The sequence below is a fragment of the Anabrus simplex genome, chromosome 4 (genome assembly GCF_040414725.1).
Source record: "Anabrus simplex isolate iqAnaSimp1 chromosome 4, ASM4041472v1, whole genome shotgun sequence".
NCBI classification, from domain to species: Eukaryota; Metazoa; Arthropoda; class Insecta; order Orthoptera; family Tettigoniidae; genus Anabrus; species Anabrus simplex.
In genome coordinates, this window is record NC_090268.1 from 299,074,267 (window position 1) to 299,097,924 (window position 23,658).

At 42.5% G+C, this 23,658-nt stretch overlaps 1 protein-coding gene across 2 annotated transcripts in view; it reads right to left on the reverse strand.

Moving 5' to 3' along the window:
• Window positions 1-23,658, reverse strand: part of LOC136871908 (arylsulfatase B) — a 347,013-nt gene that overhangs the window by 40,927 nt on the left and 282,428 nt on the right. For both annotated transcript variants that reach the window (XM_067145620.2, XM_067145622.2), the window contains exons 5-6: window positions 10,439-10,598; window positions 2,663-2,889 (exon numbers count right to left, since the gene is read on the reverse strand). In XM_067145620.2, coding sequence (XP_067001721.2) covers window positions 2,663-2,889; window positions 10,439-10,598 — 387 coding nt within the window. The remainder of the gene's footprint in view (window positions 1-2,662; window positions 2,890-10,438; window positions 10,599-23,658) is intronic.

Sequence of the window (23,658 nt, forward strand, 5' to 3'; positions counted from 1 at the left end):
GGGGGGATTTTTGTGCAAAGATACATTGAAATTGTATTACCTATGCATAAATCCCTAACACATATTTTATTTAATGTTTCTCTTGAAATAAATAAATAAATAAATAAATAAATAAATAAATAAATAAATAAATAAATAAATAAATAAATAAATAAATAACATTCAGTAATCGCAAATAAATTACATTTGTACCTTCATTCACAAATAAAGTAGATTTTAGCTTTATTCAGAATCAAGTAGCAAAAACTGTAGGTGAATAAGGATTATAACTAATCTTAAAACATCTTAAATCGTAGACTTTGCAAGACCACTAAATAAATATATTGTATGTTGGGAATGTTAGGTGGTGTTATAAATACTATTAGCTAAAGCGTTTCAACCATGCCACCAACTACATTTTCGGTGCAATAACAATGAAACGCCATAGTAACTGCTGACCACTCTGCCATGGAGCCACACGTTGTTGAGATAAGGTTTTGGATTAATTTAGTAAAATCATTGTGCAAATATTATATTATAGAGCAAACCCAATTTCAGAAAAAATAATGTGAAAAGTTTATAAATAACAGCTTAAAAAATCTAAACATAATTTCTTGAATAATAAATAAATAAATAAATAAATAAATAAATAAATAAATAAATAAATAAATAAATAAATAAATATCCTTCAGTAATCACAAATAAACTAGATTTTTACATTTATAGTATTATTATGTCAAGCAAGCAATATTTTATTTAAGTGCATGGGGTTACCAAGCTATAAATCATCCTCATCTTCGTTTTCTTCTTTTTCTTGGCCTTTTCCCAATTACCTGCGCTTTACATTTCGTACAGATTTAGCTCAGTTTTACGGCCGGATGCATTTTCTGACACCAGCTCTATGTCGAGGGCTGTATACACAATGGCTTGTTTCTGTGGTGGCTTGTAGCGTGATGTGTTGTGCACAAAATGGAGATGTGTATTAAGACGAACACAATCACTCACCCCCCGAGCTATAGGAGTCAACCAATGTTAAAATCTTCAATCAGGCCGAGAATCGAACCCGGGGCCCACTGAACCGAAACCCGGCTTGAGTGGCTCAGACGGTTGAGGCTCTGGCCTTACAACCCCAACTTGGCAGGTTAAATCCTGGCTCAGTGCGGTGGTATTTGAAGGTGCTCAAATACGTCAGCCACTTGTTGGTAGATTTACTGGCACGTAACAGAACTCCCGCGGGGCTAAATTCCGGCAACTCGTCGTCTCCGCAAACAGTCAAAGTAATTAGTGGGACGTAAAGCAATTATTATTATTATTATTATTATTATTATTATTATTATTATTATTATTATTATTATTATTATTATTATTATTATTATTATTATTATTATCCGAACTGAAGGGCACTACACTCACCATTCAATCAAGGAACCAGACACTCCGCTATGAATTTACTGAATTTTAACCGCTGAAGGATGTTTCTCCCGTGTTAAAAACTTCTAGAGTGGGCGTTTCATCGCTAAACAGAACTTTAATTTAATTTAATTTCGTGTGGCTATTTCTAGCCGAGTGCAGCCCTTGTAAGGCAGACCCTCCGATGAGGGTGGGCGGCATCTGCCATGAGTAGGTAACTGCGTGTTATTGTGGTGGAGGATAGTGTTGTGTGTGCTGTGTGAGTTGCAGGGATGTTGGAGACAGCACAAACACCCAGCCCCCGAACCACTGGAATTAACCAATGAAGGTTAAAATCCCCGACCCGGCCGGCAATCGAACCCGGGACCCTCTAAACCGAAGGCCAGTATGCTGGCCATTCAGCCAACGAGTCTAACGCTAAACAGAACTGAAATGTTATTATAACATTGCGAGAAATAATATTACCTTTCTGAGAAAGTAAGTGAAAACAATCCCAGACTCAGCTAAGGGAACCGTGATCGCCAACACAAGCTAACAATTTTAGATTCCCTGGTTCATATTTTAGTTACCTCTTACGACAGGCAGGAGATATCGTGGGTGCAACTACCACCCTCACGCACAGGGCCCTCTGACAGGACAGCGAAAGAAGGCACTGATTGTGGACTTACGGGATAGTGACAGGATGCCAAAGACGACAGACGAACACGATCTAGACACTAAAAATGAAATTGGTAGTTAATACGCAGTCCATAGAGGCTCAACTCGAAAGCATAATAATAATAATAATAATAATAATAATAATAATAATAATAATAATAATAATAATAATAATAATAATAATAATAATAATAATAAACCAAGAACAGCTGGCTTCGTGAAACTGAAACAGATCTCCAGGAAATCAACATCTCATAAGACATTGTACAGGACAGATGTAAATTCAGAACCAAAATCGACAATCACCACTTTGAAGACAAACCCAACATCAGAGCTAATATACGAGTAACTTAGATAGAAGAGCGAACGAAGAAGCTCAGCGAGAGGATGAAGAGATTTTGGGAGGAAAAGAAGGCCAACACATCAGCTAAGCAAGTTCAACCGTACTCCTGAGCAGGGCATAACGATGTAAAAAAAAAATTAATAATATGGTTAACGGTAGGAGAGTATAGCCACCACAACGTGCAACGTAACCTATTGTTATACTCAATCTGTGACACCAGAACAACTCCACAAAGCGTAGAGAAACAAGTGACGAAGAACGGCTTTACCTTACCGACTCGATCGCGGTGTGGTCAAAGTAGTCATGATGTCCAGTCCAGTACCCGATGTGCGAGTCGAACCCTCGATATGTAGGGGTGTATTCCTTCTTGTAGGAGCCCAAGTGCCACTTTCCCACAATCCTCGTGGTGTAGCCTAGCTCCTTCAGGTACTGAGGTAGAAGTTTCTCCGTAAGAGGAAGACCGCGAGGTTCGGCGCCGAATAGCACGGTATGCTGCATACCTGAGGAAACATGAAAAGATATCAGAATACTAGAAAATGAGCGGAAAATATTTTCTACCATAGACAATGTTAGAGGTGCATTTAAAGAAGAACATAAACAAAGGCCGTTTAAATAAAATGTATTCTCTAAACCCATCTCTAAGAGTCCGAAAACTTGAGACAAATTTTGGTTGCAGAGAGCGATGTAACTACATTCATTTCCAAAAATAAGTTGCGTACCATGAATGAATTGCGTGAATACAAAGAATGTTCCCTCAAAGTATGATCATAGTCTGTCATGTGTTCCATTTGCATTTAATGCTGATTGTTTTTTCGGAAGTGCCATTAGGGGGCGTAAATATCCCTCCCTCATTCATAGATGCGAAACACAGATTAAAGTCTTAGTAACGGTGTGAGCCACAGAGCTGAGTTAACGCGCAGCATGTTTCGACGGCACAGTTGACAAGCCTTTGACCAGCTAGATGATTTTGAGAGAGGCTGCATCATTGAACTAAGAGAGGCAGATCGGATGTTTCGGTGCATTGGTCGCAACTTGAACCGTCCAACCGCTGTGACTACACTGTTGGACGCAGTAGAAACATGAGGGTGCATGCATGCATTGAGAATGCTCGGGTCTACCTCGGCGGACCAGCAGCAGGGTAGAACATTGTATCGTGCGACAGGTTGTAAGCAATTCGTGGGCGTCGCTGCGCACCAACCAGAGACATATCACGGCAGCTGAGGACACGTCTGTGTCAACGAGTACCATATCCTGGCGACTAGTAGAGCAGATCTGTCGTTGCAGCGTCCATTACGACATCTACCACTACGCCCTGAGCGTCGCCGAGGACGTTTGAACTTCTGCCAGGAACGGGCAGCATGACAGCTTGCAGACTGGCGACGAATCACGGTTCTTCTGGATACAGACGATGGCCGAATTCGAGTCTGGAGACGTTCTGGCCAGCGCAGTGATATACGCTTCACTACATAGCGATATACCGCCCCTACGAGATGTGACATCATGCAGGGTGGATTTTCTACTATACCCACTCCCCACTGAAGGAACCCTGACGACTTGGCGAAACGTCCAGTCAATTCTGCGACTGTGTGTGCTTCCCGCCTGGTGCAGCTTGACAACCCCATTTTCCTGCAAGATACTGCCTGGCCTCACACAGTACGGGTATCTCTGGCCTGCCTTCGTCATGTTAACATACTTCCTTGACCAGAAAGGACCCGGACCTCTCATCCATCAAAAATACTCGCGACCAAATTCGACGGGAACTACGGCAGATTTGGAAGATCAGTTGCGCGAGCTGTTGCATGATCTTTCTCAGGACATCCGACGTCTGTATGCCTTCATGCCCGACCGTATCGCCGCCTATGTTCGTACTGCGGCTGGTCCAAAACCACTCTATGTGCATCCTGCAAGTGTTCGTTACCCTGCAATAAAGGCTTTGTGTGGAACAATATTCTGAATTTTTTATTATGCTACCATGCCATGTGTCATCCGGAGAAGGTACATGTAACAATCCAATGGCTCTGAAACCAGTATAATTTACGGAGCTATGTGACTTACATTTCTTATTTTTTTTATTTTTTATTTTTTTTGCTAGGGGCTTTACGTCGCACCGACACAGATAGGTCTTATGGCGACGATGGGATAGGAAAGGCCTAGGAGTTGGAAGGAAGCGGCCGTGGCCTTAATTAAGGTACAGCCCCAGCATTTGCCTGGTGTGAAAATGGGAAACCACGGAAAACCATCTTCAGGGCTGCCGATAGTGGGATTCGAACCTACTATCTCCCGGATGCATTTCTTATTTTTTTTTTTTTTAAATCAACAAACATGACCAATATCTTCTTGGTGTTACAATTTCTATTTCGAGTAGTCTACTAGGCCTATGGGCTAAACAGCAATCCACCGAAGTGTAAAGTGTCATCACATAAAATTTGGTAGATTCGCAAGCTCAAGAAAATCCATGCTTTTCGTTACATATTGGCAAGAGTTATTTATGTTTCTGTGTGTGTTTTAGCCTGAAGATTGAAGGCATGCCATGGTGGAATCTGCAGCAAATATAAACAAGAAAGTGAATTTCAAGCGTGCAAGTTAAAGAATAGAATGAAAGCAATGGCTTCGCAGCGTAAAGAATTTTCTAGGACATTTACCGGCTCAGGTAAGTAGGTCTACTATTTAAGTGTCTGTTCTTATAAGTGTGGTTGTGGTAGGAAGTGTTGCTTTAGGGAGAAGTACAACTTGACAACAATCCCCTCAACAATTGTGATCTGGGAAGTTCTAATGGTTAAAAATGGGTTAGAGTAAATTTTCACATTTGCGTCGTATTTGAAATCTGAATCTATATTCGATACCTACCCTATATCAGGTATCCAGGAAACACGCGTATTTTATATAATAATATCACATTTGGTTATTTTAAACAACTGCAATGGTGCTGGAAATATCGCATGCATGAAATGTATGTATGGTAGATTGACGAATGCAATGAGTTTCACCGTAAGTAAAACTCCAGAAGGGATAAAAGTTGAAGTGCGATTCTCTTCTCTGAGAAATTATTTAAGATGGACACGGCAAATCCAAGCATCTATTAATGACTTTATTTTTGAGCATATTTTCCTTTTCCTCAGCTTCCATTAACAACAGAAGTTTCGACTTTTTACCACACATCCTATGATGCAGATGTTATAACTCGGTAATATTCCTTTAAGAGAACGGTTACCCTAATATTAAGTGCTTTATAGTGATTTTTAAGAAAAATATCGGTATCAGTAGAAAATAAGTTTATATATATATATATATATATGGTTATTCACCTAAGATGTTACACGGAAATAACGTCTAAACCATTAAAGATATCGGTATTCTGTTTTCATATTCGTAAATGATACTCAGGGGCTTGTAAAATAATGTGCTACTTAATCTCATGGGGTGATTAATAACTGAGATAAATGGAACGACACAAATACATACAGCTGGCCTAAAAGTTCAACTGCGTACAATTTCAAATATGTAATTATTTTCAAAATCAGACAGTTTCTTTTTAAGATATCAATAAAAACCGTATTTGGGATTTTGCGTGCCGCATCAGACAGCGTGCAGTCGGCCAAGAACGTATTGGCACAAAAGCTGTTTCCTGGCATTGATTCAAGCCACAGAACGGATACCAGGCATGTACTGTAAACTATCTTACATATAATGTGATGTATCGTAACACACCCTGGGTGTGCCAAGTTATTGTATGACTGGCGAACACACAACGGGGAAGAGAGATGTGCTGCAATATCGAAGGAAACTCTTCGGTCTGTGACATCATCCCTCGCGACACGACCTGCAGATGTGCATTGCGGTTGATGGCAACATTTCGAGCACATAAATAGAAACATTGTGTATGCGGATGACTGAGACGCACGTTTTCAAACATCTTCGTTGTGGTTGCGATCATTCAGACTCCTCAGATTGGCTTTGCCGCATCAAGTACCGAACTCGTTGCCAACGCGGTCTTTAAATGCAAAAATGTCAGCATCATAACATTACACTGACGAGACGTTATTACGTTCCCGTGCCCACGTCCTTAGGATCATTCCCAATGAAGTCTACCTCGGACGTTATTCATTTGCTTTTCTAGCAATAGCTCTTCCGGTGTCCTGTGTTATGTTTATTTCTCAATTCATACAGTAGTCTGTACTGTACACTAAAACGAGTGACAATTATAGCTTTAGTTATGTTCCTTTGAAGTCAAAGTACTTATTTTATTCCTTTTAAAAACACCAACCCTCCCTGTCCTGTCATGAGTTCGCCTGTCATACACATTTTGCGAACCCATCACATGTGTACAGACGTGCACATTAATGGTGTCCCGACATAACCAATCAACACTGCCCCACTCCAGTACTGAAAAGAAGGGGAGAGAGTGAAGGGGTAGTGTTGAAGGCCAATCCAGTACAAAACATGGGGGAAGGGAGTGAAGAGGTAGTGTCGAAGGCACAATGACTCACCTTCTCGCTTAACGCATTGCTGTATGGACTGCATGCAGACAGTCCGCTACAAGACTTCGTTGTGATCGAGTGTCGGATTTATTGAAGTACAGCATTAGGTTACCTACTCGTCCGGCCCCGCGGTGTACGGGGCAACGCTTCCGGCCGCCCCGGGTTCGATTCCCGGCAGGGTCAGGGGGGTTTTAATTGTAAATGATTATATCCCTGGCCTGGGGACTGCGTGTTTGTGTCGTCCTTAACGTTTCTCACATTCAACATTCAACACTTCCGCAATTCTAATTACATGCAGGTTCATATATTGTGCAAGTAGGGGCAAAAGAACTCTATAGGTCGACGCCCCGAACAAATAGCATTTTAACATAAAAATATAAAAAGTAACCTACTCTGATAATTATGGTATTAAGAGGTAAAGGAGGTTTTTAACCGAAAAGTATTTTATACTAGTTAGGAATATTTTGTAGCTGCGTTATATCGGGTCTACCAATCCTTCTTCACCTCGTTCTTGCCATATTTCTATCCATCTCCAAACTGTCTTAAGAATGCATGGTATTGCTTGTGCTATTGCTTGGGGGACCATGTGAGCATCCCACATGCCAATAATACGTCCTCGACTCACCTGTGATAGGATATGAGCCATCTTATTACAATGTTACAGTATAACGCCGGAATACACACACTGTGTATTCAGCACTGCCTGTTCACTCCCTTCCCCTCCTTCTCGCTACTGGAGTGGCCTTCAACACTATCCCTTTACTCTCCCCTCCTTTTCAGTACTGGAGTGGGGCAGTGTTGATTGTTTATGTCGGGACACCATTAATGTGCGTGCTTGTACGATATGCTTACATGACTGGTATCCATTCTTTGGCTGGAATCACACTCAGGAAACTGCTTGCACGTCAATATGCTATGTCCTTGCCTGACTGCACTCTGTCTGATGTGGTATGCAAAACCATGCATGCTGTTCTTATTTATATCTCAAAAAGTAACTGTCCTATTTGGAAAATACTTACATATTTGAACTTGTACGCAGTTGAACTTTTAGGCAAGCTGTATGTATTCGTGCCGTTCCATTTAAAATATGGAGTAAGTACCAAATTCTCGGTTATTAATCAACCCATGAGAATACGTAGCACATTATTTTACAAGCCCCTGGTTATAATTTACGAATATGAAATCAGAATACCCATATCTTTAATGGTTTAGACGTTATTTCCGTGAAACATCTTAGGTGAATAACTCTGTATATTCATAAACACAGGTTGTATCCGTGGTGATGATAGAAACTTTCAGGGACGATGAAGACGGCAAATGGATCAATTGGAGATAAGAAACCGTAGTCCGGAAACGTTATTAATAATCCAAGGTGTTCTTCCTCCCCGCCTACATACGGTAGTGTACATAGTGGTGCTCAGATATGTACTACTCGTGTACCTGGAACACATCCCACTTGCCCTTCGTCAACGGAGGTAGTTGCAACATGATTGAGTCCCACCTCACTTTGGACTGAAGGTTTGTGAACACCCGGATCAAACATTCCCTGCAAAGTGGATAGTAAAGGGAGGTCCTGTTTCGTGGCCCACTCGTTCACCTGATTTCACCCCCGACTTGATTTGTTCTTGTGGGCTATGTAAAGCGCCTTGTGTATGAGACACCTGTCGAGACTGAAGAGGATCTTCTCACTGCCTGCGACGCTATTTAAACGACATCGGGGATATACGAACGGATACGACAGAACTGTGTGCTATGATTTCATGCCTTCGTTGACGCAGGGGGACGCCATTTTGAACATTTCTTGTAAATGGAGCAGGTTGTAAAAGTTGTGCAGATAGATGGACTTAAATGAGTAGAATTTTGCTAAACTTTTGACTCTAACTGTTTACCAGTGGATCGAACAGTTCAAAAGAGGTCGTACGAAGGATGAGGAAATATCCGGGCGTCCATCTGCAGCCGTAACTGATGCCAATATTGAACAAATGCGTGAATAACAAACGAGTGACTGTCGATGGCATGGCAAACCATATGCACATTAGCCATATATCTGCATATGAAATCATGCATAACAGGCTTAACTTTCACAAAGTCTGTTCGGGATGGGTTCCGAAACAACTCAAAGAAGAGCAGAAGCGCAATCGTGTCAGAATCTGTCAGCACCTGCTGGACCGACATGCTAACGAAGGCGAAACGTTTCTGAAACGGATCATCACTGGAGATGAAACATTGGTTCACTTCGAACCAGAGAGCAAACGTCAGAGCATGGAATGGAAGCATCCGCTGTGGCAAATCATGGTCCCCGTATTGTGCTGAATGTCTTCTACGAATTTCTGCTCCTGGTACACCCTCAGACCACAAAAAAAAAAAAAAACGGATTAGGGAACGCTATTCTTCCTTGGTGCAAACAGAGAGTGGCATGGCCATCTTTACGTCGCAACACCGCAAGCTGTACTGATCTGATAACGCTGAAACCTAGCTTAGACGTAGACAACAGTGCCATCTAGCGGCTGGTGAACACACAACGCCATAGACCCACCCTCAAGACAATTAGAGCAACATTGCACAGGTTGACTAGAGTGCAGACCCTCCCCCCCACCCAAACCCCCCAATTTGGAGTAATAGCGCTTACTCTCTCTTTCCTCACGCCTGTCTCGCTCGCTCCGCCTCTCTACCTCTGCCCCACTTGCGCCGTAGCGCTCCAAATCCGGGCTGAGTCGAGCCGAGTATAGCCGAGTAGAGCCGAGTTTAGCCGAGTAGCCCAGAGACGAAGCGTTGATCCGAGCCATACCGAGCGACACCGATGCACAGTGCACGGAGCTCTTGCGCCTCTATCTGCACGCGTGAGATTTTGGGCGTTTGAGAGGCCCTGCCGTAAATAGTCTACAATGACCGACATTAGTGTTGAATCCACAAATTTTTGGGGTCGCATGGCTGATTGGTGGCAGTCTTAATGAGAGTTGAAATGGTGTACACCATATCTACAGCGCGACGGGTACATACATACATATATATAGAAAGTATCAAATATTTCACAAGGACAAAGTTTTACTCGAAAATGAAATAATCTAACACTTGAAATCGAACACATATAAATAACGCCAATACCACACAATATATCGTAAAATATCAAACGTCTCAATAAGGTATTCTACAAAAGTTCACTTCACACATAATTAACAAGCAATACAATTCTTAAAGGAAAAACCTTCAAAAATATCCGGGTAACGCCGGATATATGTACTACGGCTAGTACAGAATAAAAAACAATAATTCTATTCATGATGTAGAGAAAACAATACTTAGTCACAAAGAAGCATCAGATAAATTATAAATTATTATTATAAAGTAGTTACTAAGAAAAGGGACATGAATTTAAGAAAATAAGTATTATCGACATAGGCCATGGGAACCTCGTAAGTGTTTGATCATATCTTACTAGGCAATCTACATGAATAACAAAATACTTCTGTTTTTATTTACGAATTAGGAACGTCGAAATTCAGGATTCAATTTCAAGATGAAGGGGGTAGACACTGCACAATCAAGAAATGCTGGGTGGCCACACGCTTACCATTGTGTATCGGATGACGCCCGGTCATGAAGGCGCTCCTAGATGGGGTACAGATGGCATGGACGTAATACTTGTTCAAGATAATTCCTCCATAGGCCAGAGCATCGATATTTGGCGTCGGGATCTGGTTCGAGCCTCGAAAGCCGACATCGTTGAAACCCTGCAATTTCAAAAAAAGAGTGTACAAATTAATTGTAAAATTGATGCAAATCATATGTCATACAAGAAATGTGAAGAGAATTGCTTTGGATTATATAATAATTTGTGATCATATTATTATTATTATTATTATTATTATTATTATTATTATTATTATTATTATTATTATTATTATTGTTGTTGTTGTTGTTACGGAGTTTTGGTGGAAGAGGTGAAAGAAGGTGCTGGGTGGAATAGGTCTCAACTACGAAATCAAAGTTAATTTAAAATTTAACAAAGGTTATATTTTCTTGTCAAGATCAAGAAATAACAAGTACAACAGGTACCCAGTAGCATATCAACAAATTAAGAAAGCACAATTACAGTTTGTTACAGGATTTGGGCTTCGAGCCCCAAACTCACAATCCTTGAGCAATGAGCCCAACGTTACCTATGTACAAAGTTCAACAAAGGGGCAGAAAGCACTAGGGTGCACAATTGTAGTTCTTACGTAGTGCCATCTACAGAGCAAACAAATACAAATCGAAACAGGCATAGTTCAGAACACTTCAAAATTTACAGTAGAGACATCTTCTGAGAAACCTTAGAATTAATATGGTTGTTAAAGTTCAGGCTTTCTCCAGTAGAGGAGTTTCAACTGGCGCAATGTTTGAATAAGCGGCGTGGAGGTGTACCGCCCGGTACAGGCCTCCCCCCCCCCCCAAAAAAAAAGTCCTTCCAAGGGGTGACACAGAAGAACACGAAATTTTGTTTTAAACAAGGTCCAAGTTATGATGTTGATATAGAAATTAATTGCAGAAGGATTCACAAAAAGGACATAAATTTTTCCGTATCCGAAGTTTTCTTAAATTGGTTTGACCCAGTTTCAAAATTCTTTGTAGTAGCTTCTGATGAAATGTCTTCATGCTTGTAGTAGTTGAATTCAGAAAGAAAAACTTTTAATTCTTGAAAGGAAAAAGAAAATTAAGTTCACCAGATGTTGCAGTTGAATCCAAAAATGTAGTAATTGTGGATATGAAATGTCCATGTAGCTGGATAAGTACATTAGTTGCCTATTACTTTGACGGCCAGACCAGCCGCAGCAGCTTGTGTCCAGAGGAGGCCGCTCGGACCCCTCAAGTACCCTGAGATACCGCTCACCCGCACTATGAGAGGGATAGTGGTGGTGAAGCACGCACACGCGACGATTGTTTACAGACCGCGGGCAGTTTGCAGGTGGTGCGCCGCACATCAGCCTTGGCCGGGAGGAGGGCTCCGGCTCGCCGTACACTGGTTGACCTCACTGGAGTAGATCGGGCCCGTGCTCCACTACAGTAGCGGTACGGCGCCGCACGGCTGCGGGGGCACTGAAACATTAAGATCTCGACGGCAGAATTTTGTTGGACCATAACGATTTTAGGGTACAGTCTTTGTGGTGAGGCTGAGGGGCCAGCGGCATGGAGGTTTTTATTTCATTTTAATTAGCCACTGGTGTGTTTGAGTAGGAGACGGGAGCATGGTAATGGCCATGGCGAGGACAGGATAGCAGTTTAACATGTCGGGGGAGGTTGTACAATGAATATTTAAATACAAGGAACCTAATTCAAGGGGCAGAAGGCCTAAAAATGAAACCAAAAAAATATAACCCTCTGAATTCTTTCAAATGTAAAAAAAATAAATATAAAAACCAGCTAAGTTAGCGCGGAAGTTACACAGGTTTCACCTGCGACAGGTGAACCCTAAATATCCTCTCGGTGGCTGGATTGCTTAGTAACAACGTCACCGGGGTAAGGAAATCTAAAATAACGCACGGCCCATGAAATCTGGGGTCGAGCTTGCCCGCGGGGACAAAATTTTTGACCATCACCTGGTCACCTACCTTCAAATGGGTGGGTCTCCGTCCACGATCATATCTTTCCCAAACCTTTTCATGACACACTTTAAGATTGGCCTTAGCCTTCTTCCAAAGATCTTTAATGTTATCAGGATTTATTGTCTCAGGTAGAATGTCACTAAGAGACCAAAGGTTAGAGAGCGGCGTGTTGGGAACAAACTCGAACATCAAGGAAGCTGGAGTAAACTTATGGGATTCATGAACCGCCGAATTCAAAGCAAAAGCTAACCAATGCAGGGACGTGTCCCACCTAGAATGATCTTCATGATGATAGGCAATAAGAGCCGACCTCAGATTACGATTGACCCGTTTCGCTAGAGCTGGTTGAGGATAATAAGCAGAAGTAGTCACATGAGATATGGACAGATCAAAACAGAATTTACGAAAGAGATTGGATGTGAAAGCTTTAGCATTATCAGACACAATATATTGACATGGACCGAAAGAAGGAAAAATGGAATTTAAACAAGTAATGGTGCACTGGGCGGTAGCCAGCATAGTTGGAAATAACCCAGAAAATCTTGTAAAACCATCTACACATACAAGGATGAACTTGTTGGCATTCCCCTTTGACTGGGGGAAGGGTCCTACGTAATCGATGTAGAGACATTCCATTGGGCGACGCTTGATGAGAAGACAAAAGCCCTTGCTTAGTGGATTTGGTGGGTTTACTAAGCCAACATGATTTACAAGATTTTACCAATTCACGGATTTCTCCGTCCATACCCTTCCAGATGAACATTTCACGAATCTTTTCACGGGTTTTGAAGATGCCTAAATGCCACCCTAATGGGGTCTCATGATAGTACTTGAAGATCATTGGTACAAGAACCGCTGGAACTACCACTTTCATCTTCTGATCATGCCTCGACGGGCAACATAAAACACCATTCCTCAATACATAAGGAACAATATGTTCCCCAGAAGAAAGTGTTTCCATGATAGGGGCCAGCGTCGGATCTTCACGTTGATATTTCTCAAGATCCCCAAACAACATGGGAGCATCAGTTAAAATGGCATTAACCTCGGGTCGTATGGACTCGGGAGGTGAAGAACTATTAACCTGTTCCGGGATCTCTACATCATTGGCAAACATACGGCTTAATCCATCAGCCACAACATTTTCAGTACCTCTTATATGCCTAACATAAAATTGGAAGGCAGAAATCCTGATGGCCCAGCGGGCTATACGACCCGTACGACGCGGCCTAGCTAAGACCCAACTTAAGGCTTGGTTATCGGTCTCCAAGTCGAATTTGACATGTTCCAGATAGAGACGGAACTTTTCTAAAGCAAATAAGACTGCCAAACCTTCGAGCTCATAGATGGAATATTTGGCTTCCTGAGCCGATAGAGTCCTAGAGGCATAGGCGATGGGTCGCCTCCCTAGTTCAGTCTTTTGAAGAAGGACTGCAGCTACCGCCGACGACGACGCGTCGGTTTGGACGATGAACTTCTTGGAGAAATCGGGCATGGCCAGAACAGGGGCATTACACAGAGCTAATTTGAGATCTTCAAAAGCGGCTTGTTGAGAAGGCCCCCACTCAAATTTGACGCCTTTCCTACGAAGTAAGTTCAAGGGCGCCGCTCTATTGGCGAAATTTGGGATAAATTTCCGGAAGAAATTCACCATACCAATGAACCTAGCAATACCTTTGATGTCCTTAGGAGGTTTGAAATCACAGATGGCCTGTGTTCTAGAATGATCCACTGCGACACCATCGGGCGATACAACATGCCCTAGAAATGACATGGAAGGCTTAGCGAAGGCGACCTTGGACAACTTCACAGTTAACCCAGCCTTACGAAGGCGATTGAGAACTTCTTTCAGATGATCTAGATGTTCTTCGAAGGTCTCCGAAAATACGACGACATCATCAAGATAGTGGTACAAGTACTCAAACTTAATGTCGGAGAAGACCCTGTCTAGTAGCCTCGTAAGCACAGCTGCTCCCGTGGGGAGCACGAAAGGCACGCGGTTGTACTCATACAAATTCCAATCCGTGGCAAACGCTGTAAGATGTTTAGATTCTTCAGCCAGAGGAATTTGATTCTAAGCCTGATTAAGATCCAAGATGGTAAAGAAGTTAGCCTTTCGAAACCATGAAAAACAAGAACAAGAGTGAAGGTCTGGAAGGGGCACAGATTGTAACACCACCTTCCGATTGAGAGCCCTATAATCAATCACAGGCCTGAAGCCACCTTGGGGTTTCGGGAATAGAAAAATAGGCGAAGAATACGCCGACTTAGAGGGCCGAATGATACCATCCTTTAGCATCTGATCGATGATTTCCTTCAAGGCTTTCATTTTAGGAGGAGACAGCCTATAAGGTGGAAAACGACCGAAATCGAATCAGTAACCTCAATCTTGTATTCAATAAGGTCAGTAACACCAAGAGTATCAGAGAACACCTCTGGAAACGACTGACACAACTTACGAATACTGTCAGCCTGCTCCTCAGGTAGATGTCTACGGTCTAACAAATCTCATCCTGGGTAGGCGAAATAGATGAACATGATACAGAACTACACTTTAATAAAGGGATTTTACAATTAGAAGCAAACAGTAGAAGACATGAAATCCGCTCCCAATATAATGGGACAAGACAAGTGCTTAGCCACAAACAGTTTAACTTTCCAAGTAAATTTAGAGATCCGAATTTTGGCATATAAAAAACCTAAAAATTTTTAATGGAGAAGAATTAGCCAAAACATATTGAACTGAAGATGAGCAATAGTCAGAAAGTTTACAAACAGTTTTCAATTTAGAGTACCATTCAGCCGAAATAATTGAACAAACACTGCCTGAATCTAAAAGAGCAGTTACGGGCTCATTATTCAATTCAATCTTAAGAAACGGAACAGGTGCGGGGATATCCGCCGCAATCCTAAGACATTCTTTAGGGCCTTCAAAAGCTAAATTCGAAAACTGAGTTTTCCTTGGGAATTCGGCAGTTTTACTTGGGGCTGAGCCTCGGAATGAAGAGTTGGTCGACTCAGCCGAAGCCACTAGTCATTTTTTATTGTTGTTGGAAGTTGCACCAGAAGTTGAGCAGGAGGGGGTGCTGTTCGAATTTGGGCAATTCTTGGCGATATGGGAAAATGCGCCACATTTAAAACAACTTTGAGATGACCCAGCTCCATTCCTTGCCCTACTAGCCTTAATCAAAGGACACTTGTCCCGAAGATGGTCAGGCGACCCACAAGCATAACATTTACGGGCAGTGAGGGCTCGGCGGGGTGGAGGCCGAAAATTACTCGAGGATGGAGGGGCTTCTTTCGCGACACGCAGACTGTCCGCATACCTAACCCCTTCGGCTGATACAGTCGGTAAAAGTTTGCGGACGCGCCGCAAAACACAAGTATGACCTGTACGATAGGGAAATGCCTTCCACAATGGCCTGTACAATCTGGTCTTCAGAAAAATGAAGAGCAAATACCCTGGTGTAAAATTTGATGTCTTGTATGAAGTCTGCCAGGTTTTCATCAAGTCGCTGCACTCTATAATAGTACTTCTGAATCAGAGATGACCTTGCACGAGCGAGAATGAAATTTGCAAGAAGGTGTGCATGAAAGTCTTCAATCGATGACTGTTCAGCTATTGCCCTAACAATCTTGTTCGAGAGGATACCTATGGCATATGGATATATAATTTGGAGAATTTGCGAAGCAGAGAGGGAAAACACTAGAGCATGATCTTGGAACTCAACTAAAAACCTTAAGAAAGCAATGACATCGGTTGTGGAGTTAACAGAAAATTTTGAAATCCCTCTGAGTAACACAGCTAATGGATGGGGTAAACTGCTGAAACTAGGTGACATAGTAGAAAGGAGCCTAAGTGGCGGAGAAGCAGATTCCGAAGGTGCCCTATTTAACACAAAGGGTGGAATGGACGTGCGACGATCGGACTCAGTTTCTAATGGGGCAGATGTTCGTTGTGTAGTCGCCTCAGTACTACTTCCTTCCTCTTTAGAGGAATCCTCCACATTTACGATATTTACGACCATAGGCTGGTCGACTTTGGCAATCGCAGATCCAGATAACAGCTGACTAACTTTACTAGACATTTTGGACAAGTTTTCGGCAAGGGCACTAGCTTCCTTACCCTGAAGGTCACTTAACTTCAGAGACAATAGATCACATACCCTGTTATAAAAGTTGTACAACCTGGCCTGTACTCTTTTGAGTTGATTAGGAGATGGATCACTTACTTTTAAAAAAAAACTAACTATAGATGCTAGCTCAGTAGTATTATCATTGATCGTGGAGAGAGCGTCGTCAATCTCTTTCTCTCCCAAAGTTGGGATGGTAATCGGCAAATCAAGAGAATTTTTAGCTTATTGGAATCGACTGCAACCGTGCCTCCAGATTGAACGTTTCTGAGAGATAGTTCATAAATTAATTCTTCTTTACGCAAATAGAAAAGATGGAGAACCTCGCGAGGGCCGGACATGATGACAGAATTTTTTTAGAAAAAATAAAAAAAATTCCAGCAACTGAGAAAATTGTTAGAGTTCGAATTAAAAACAATGTTTAGCCGTCAAAGGGGGCTAAACTGAGACCCATTCAACCACACTCTGCTACCACTTGTTACGGAGTTTTGGTGGACCAGCAGAGATGAAAGAAGGTGCTGGGTGGAATAGGTCTCAACTACGAAATCAAAGTTAATTTAAAATTTAACAAAGGTTATATTTTCTTGTCAAGATCAAGAAATAACAAGTACAACAGGTACCCAGTAGCATATCAACAAATTAAGAAAGTACAATTACAGTTTGTTACAGGATTTGGGCTTCGAGCCCCAGACTCACAATCCTTGAGCAATGAGCCCAACGTTACCTATGTACAAAGTTCAACAAAGGGGCAGAAAGCCCCAATCATGCCAAGGAGCACTTGCTCCCAATTACCCAGTAAAGCCTCCACGAGGCACACAGAAAATCCACTTTTAAGAAAAAGCCAACCCGCTCTCAAAGTTCAAGCCTATTCAAAGGCCACACCAAACTCCACCTTCAATCTGCCCTCCAGGCACACAAGAACAGGGGTAATAATACCCAACCTACTGAGGCCTATTCAGTAAAGAAACAGGTCAATTACATGGCCCAAAATTCTGAGTTGAATGGAGGCGTAGCTTGCACTCCTAATACACTTTTAAAACAAACTTGGCACTAGGCCGCTTACGCAAGGGCTAATCCCATACTACGGAGGTGACACGATAAGAAAACTTATTTACATTACGAAGGGAGGAAAAACGGAAATGAAAACGTATTCACCTCAGAACAATATGAGTGGGAGCTCGAGAGGGTTAGGCACTCTCTATCCCAATTTATAGTTAAAGAGCCAAAATTTACCAAATGTCTATTACATTTTAAAGATAGGTTACATTAGAAAGGTTTCGAACCTGCCCCGCGGGTTAAACTGCTGAGCTAGCAAGAAATGAAGTTATAAAATGGCCATTACCTTATAGATGAACTGCTGCCCGAAGAAAGAGGCGCTTTCCGCCCCCTGCTACATAATCACACAAGGAGAGATGTTACTGAAGTGGCCCCGAGACCAAAAAATCAGCAGTTTATATACCCTCGTGGAACATTCGAGACCTTTCATGAATGATAACAACCCGCCTATAAATTTTTATTGGTCGGCTAAAGATTACAAGTCAAAACTGAAGAAGACATCTAGGATTGGTGGAAAATTAGTTACAGAAATTACTCATTGGTCAAATTCAAACTGGCGGAAAGAGAAGGGTTATACTGCCAACCCAAACAATGACTGAAAGAAATTTAACAAACTTATGAATACCAAATTTCTTCAAAAAAGAGTTCCTTCACTTCGCACTAGGGTGCACAGTTGTAGTTCTTACGTAATGCCATCTAGAAGAGAATGTTCACACTTCTTACTACAGAGCAAACAAATACAAATTGAAACAGGCATAGTTCAGAACACTTCAAAATTTACAGTAGAGACATCTTCTGAGAAACCTTAGAATTAATATGGTTGTTAAAGTTCAGGCTTTCTCCAGTAGAGGAGTTTCAACTGGCGCAATGTTTGAATTAGCGGCGTGGAGGTGTACCGCCCGGTACAATTATTATAGAGCCACACTCTATGAGATTTCTACAAGAGAGTTTGACCATTAACGTGCCATTTCTTCGCGAGGGTTTCTAAACAATGAGTCCATGATGACGTATGTGTGTCTAACCCTTAATCCTGTTTCTTGACATGCGGTCGAGGATGAAGTGAGATGAATGCATATGGCATATTTTAACGTCCGGATGCCCTTCCTGACAGAAACCCCAGTTGAGCTGTTAATGAAGATGAAATAAATGATTGTGAATAACATTGGGTAAGGGGATGGAAGGAATCGGCTGTGGACTGTGAATACAAAGTGTCCCGGCGTTTGCTGAAAATGTGAGAGTAGGAGTTTACATGAAATAACAATGAAAGAGTTCGTGGAATATTTTAATTCCTATCTGCTGCTCCTACTTTACATATAAATGGTTTTAAATCTCACTCGGCAGGAGATAAATATTTGCATCAAAATTGTTGTTATTGTTGTTCGAGTCATCCGTCCATAAACTGGTTCGATGCAGCTCTTCATGCCACCCTATCCTGCGCTAACCTTATTTCTACATAGTTGCCGCATCCTACATCTGCTCTAATCTACTTTTCATATTCATACTTTGGTCTAAATCTACCGTTCTTACCCCACACTTCTCTCAAAAAACCAACTGAACAAGTTTTGTGTGTCTTAAGATGTATCCTATCATTCTATCTCTTCTTCTCGTCAAATTTACCCAAATCGATCTCTTCTCACCAATTTGATTCATTATCTCTTCATTCGTGATTCGAGCTATCTAACTCACCTTCAGCACCCTGTAACGCCATATTTCAAAAGCGTCTGTTCTCTTTCTTTCTGAACTAATTATTGTCCATGCTGCACTTCCATACAATGTCACGCTCCAGACGAAAGCCTTCGAAACATATTTCCAATTCATATATCGATAGTGTGCTAATCTGCATTTCATGTCCTCCTTACTTCTGCCATCGTTAGTTATTTTACTACCCAAATAACAATATTCATCGACATCCTTTAAAACTTGTTTTCCTAATTTAATACACTGACTGACAGAGCAAATGCAACACCAAGAAGGAGTGGTCAGAACTTTATGCCAATTGCAGGGTAGACTGACGTCACTGAGGTATGCTCATGATGTGAAATGCGCCGCTGTGCTGCGCACGTAGCGAACGATAAATGGGACACGGCGTTGGCGAATGGCCCACTTCGTACCGTGATTTCTCAGCCGACAGTCATTGTAGAACGTGTTGTCGTGTGCCACAGGACACGTGTATAGCTAGGAATGCCAGGCCGCCGTCAACGGAGGCATTTCCAACAGACAGACGACTTTACGAGGGGTATGGTGATCGGGCTGAGAAGGGCAGGTTGATCGCTTCGTCAAATCGCAGCCGATACCCATAGGGATGTGTCCACGGTGCAGCACCTGTGGCGAAGATGGTTGGCGCAGGGACATGTGGCACGTGCGAGGGGTCCAGGCGCAGCCAGAGTGACGTCAGCACGCGAGGATCGGCGCATCCGCCGCCAAGCGGTGGCAGCCCCGCACGCCACGTCAACCGCCATTCTTCAGCATGTGCAAGACACCCTGGCTGTTCCAATATCGACCAGAACAATTTCCCGTCGATTGGTTGAAGGAGGCCTGCACTCCCGGCGCCCGCTCAGAAGACTACTATTGACTCCACAGCATAGACGTGCACGCCTGGCATAGTGCCGGGCTAGAGCGACTTGGATGAGGGAATGGCGGAACGTCGTGTTCTCCGATGAGTCACGCTTCTGTTCTGTCAGTGATAGTCACCGCAGACGAGTGTGGCGTCGGCGTGGAGAAAGGTCAAATCCGGCAGTAACTGTGGAGCGCCCTACCGCTAGACAACGCGGCATCATGGTTTGGGGCGCTATTGCGTATGATTCCACGTCACCTCTAGTGCGTATTCAAGGCACGTTAAGTGCCCACCGCTACGTGCAGCATGTGCTGCGGCCGGTGGCACTCCCGTACCTTCAGGGGCTGCCCAATGCTCTGTTTCAGCAGGATAATGCCCGCCCACACACTGCTCGCATCTCCCAACAGGCTCTACGAGGTGTACAGATGCTTCCGTGGCCAGCGTACTCTCCGGATCTCTCACCAATCGAACACGTATGGGATCTCATTGGACGCCGTTTGCAAACTCTGCCCCAGCCTCGTACGGACGACCAACTGTGGCAAATGGTTGACAGAGAATGGAGAACCATCCCTCAGGACACCATCCGCACTCTTATTGACTCTGTACCTCGACGTGTTTCTGCGTGCATCGCCGCTCGCAGTGGTCCTACATCCTACTGAGTCGATGCCGTGCGCATTGTGTAACCTGCATATCGGTTTGAAATAAACATCAATTATTTGTCCGTGCCGTCTCTGTTTTTTCCCCAACTTTCATCCCTTTCGAACCACTCCTTCTTGGTGCTGCATTTGCTCTGTTAGTCAGTGTATTATCTGCATCACCTGACTTCATTCGACTGCACTCCATTACCTTCAACTTGTTCTCCTTACCCAAGACTCCATCCATACCATTCGGCAATTTCTCCAGATTTTCTGCAGTCACAGATAAAATAACCCTATCATCGGCATGTCTCAGGGTTTTGATTTCCTCTCCTTGGACTGTGATTCCCTTTCCAAATTCCCCTTTGATTTCGTTTACTTCCTGTTCTACATAAATATTGAAAAGGAGGGGAACAAACTACAGCCTTGCCTCACACTTCTCTGGATTGCTGCTTCTTTTCCAAAGCCCTCGATTATTATCATTGCAGACTGCTTTTTGTACAGATTGTAGATAATTCTACCTTCTCGATATCTGATCCCGATTACCTTCAGAGTCTCAAATAGCTTGGATCAATGAACATTACCGAATGCCTTTTCAAAATCTAAGAACGATATGTATGTGGGCTTGTTCTCTTTTATTTGATGCTCTAAGATCAGTCGTAAACGCAGGATTGCTTCACATGTTCCTACATTTGTTCTGAAGCCAAACTTTATCTTCTCCCCACCCAGTCTCAACTTGTCTTTCCAATTTTCCGCAAAAAATACGTGCTGAAATTTTGAAGGCGTGAGATACTAAACTAATGGTGCGGTAGTTTTCACATTTGTCAGCACCGACTTTATGGGGATAGGTATAACAATATTCTGCCGAAAATCGGATGGCACATCTCCTGTCTCATACATATTACACGCTATATGGAATATACTCGCAATGCTGGTTTCTCCTAAGCAGTCCGTAATTCAGAGGGGATGTCGTCAATTCTAGGAGCCTTGTTCCTATTTAAGTCTCTCAAAGCTCTGTCGAATTCTGACCTTAAAATTGGGTCTCCCATTTTATCGGCATCATAGGCCTCTTCTTGTTCCAGAACCAGATAATCATACGTCCCTACCTTGATACAACTGTCAAATATGTTCTTGTCATCTTTCTGGCGTGTCTTCCTTCCCTAGAAGTGGTTTTCCATCTGAGCTCTTAATATTCATGCACTTATTTTTTCTTTCACCAAAGGTTTCCTTGATTTCCCTGTATGCAGCATCTACCTTTCCTAGGCCCATACATCCTTCATTATCCTTGTACTTCTCCTTCAGCCACTCTTCCTTAGATGTTCTTCACTTTCTATCAAATTCATTCTTTAATCGCCTCATTGATTCTTAGTTGATCATTCCTTTCCTAACATTTCTTCAGTAGCCCTTACTGACCTCATTCTTCACTACTGTCCATTCTTCCTCTATTGTGTTTACTTCAGCCTTTTCATTTAGTCCTTGTGCAAAATTTTCCTTGAAACAATTCCTCACACTCTTTTCTTTCAATTTGTCTACTTCCTACCTCCTTACATTCCTTCTTGTCTTCAATTTCGTCAACTTCAAATGGCATTTCATGACCAACAAGTTGTGATCAGAGACCACGTCTGCTCCTGGGAAAGTTTCGCAATCCAACACCTGGTTTCCGAATCTCTGCCTAATCATAATGACGTCTATTTGATACCATCCCGTGTCTCCAATCTCGTCCACGTATATTAGTAAGGGCTAAATATTATGATCGGTGCAGAATTCAACCAACCGACTTACCCTTTCATTCCTTTGGCCAATCTGAATTCTCTTACTGTACTACCTTCTCTTCCTTGGCCTACCAATGCATTCCAGTCTCTCATCACAATTAGATTCTAGTCACCTTTTACATATTGTGTTAAATCTTCCCTCTCTCTTCATATATTCTTTCGATGTCCTCACCATCCTCTGAACTAGTAGGCATATAGATCTCCACTATTGTGGTGGGCATTGGTTTGGTGCCTATCTTGACAAAAATAATCCTTTCACTATGATATCGTGGCAGCTTATCCGCTGTCCTATTTTCTTATTCATTATTAAACTAACTCCTGCATTTCCCCTGTTTGATTTTCTGTTGATAATTCGGTAGTCGCCTGATCAAAAATCCTGCTCTTCCTGCCAACGTACTTCACTTATAGCAACTATATCTAACTTTAGTCTATCTCCATTTTGAGATTCTCTAACCTACCGCAATGATTCAAAGTTCTAACATTCCACGCTCCGACTAGCAGAAAGTCAGTATCCATCTTCTTGATGGTTGCGATCTCTCGTGAAGTCCCCACCTGGAGATCCGGATGGGGGATTATTTTACCTCCGGAATATTTTACCTGGGAGGGAGTCATCATCAGTACATCATTCATACAGACTGAGATGCATGTCCTTGGGAGTTAGTTACGGCTGTAGTTTCCCGTTGCTTTCAGCCGGGAAGCAACACAACGAAGCCATGTTGAGAATTATTACAAGGCCATATCAGTCAATCATCTAGACTGTTACCCTTGCAACTTCCGAAAGGCTGCTATCCCCCTTTCGATGAACCGCTCGTTAGTCTGGTCTCTTGACAGATATCCCTCCGATACGGTTACACCTGTGGCTCGGCTGTCTGCTTCATTGGGACGCGCAGCCCTCCCCACCGCGGCAAGGTCACATGGTTCGCAGGGGAGGGCATTCAAATTATGTATAGGAAATTACTGTTTATGGTCTGACAGCACATTTATTCATCATCGCTATATGATTATTATTATTATTATTATTATTATTATTATTATTATTATTATTATTAGGTACTATTA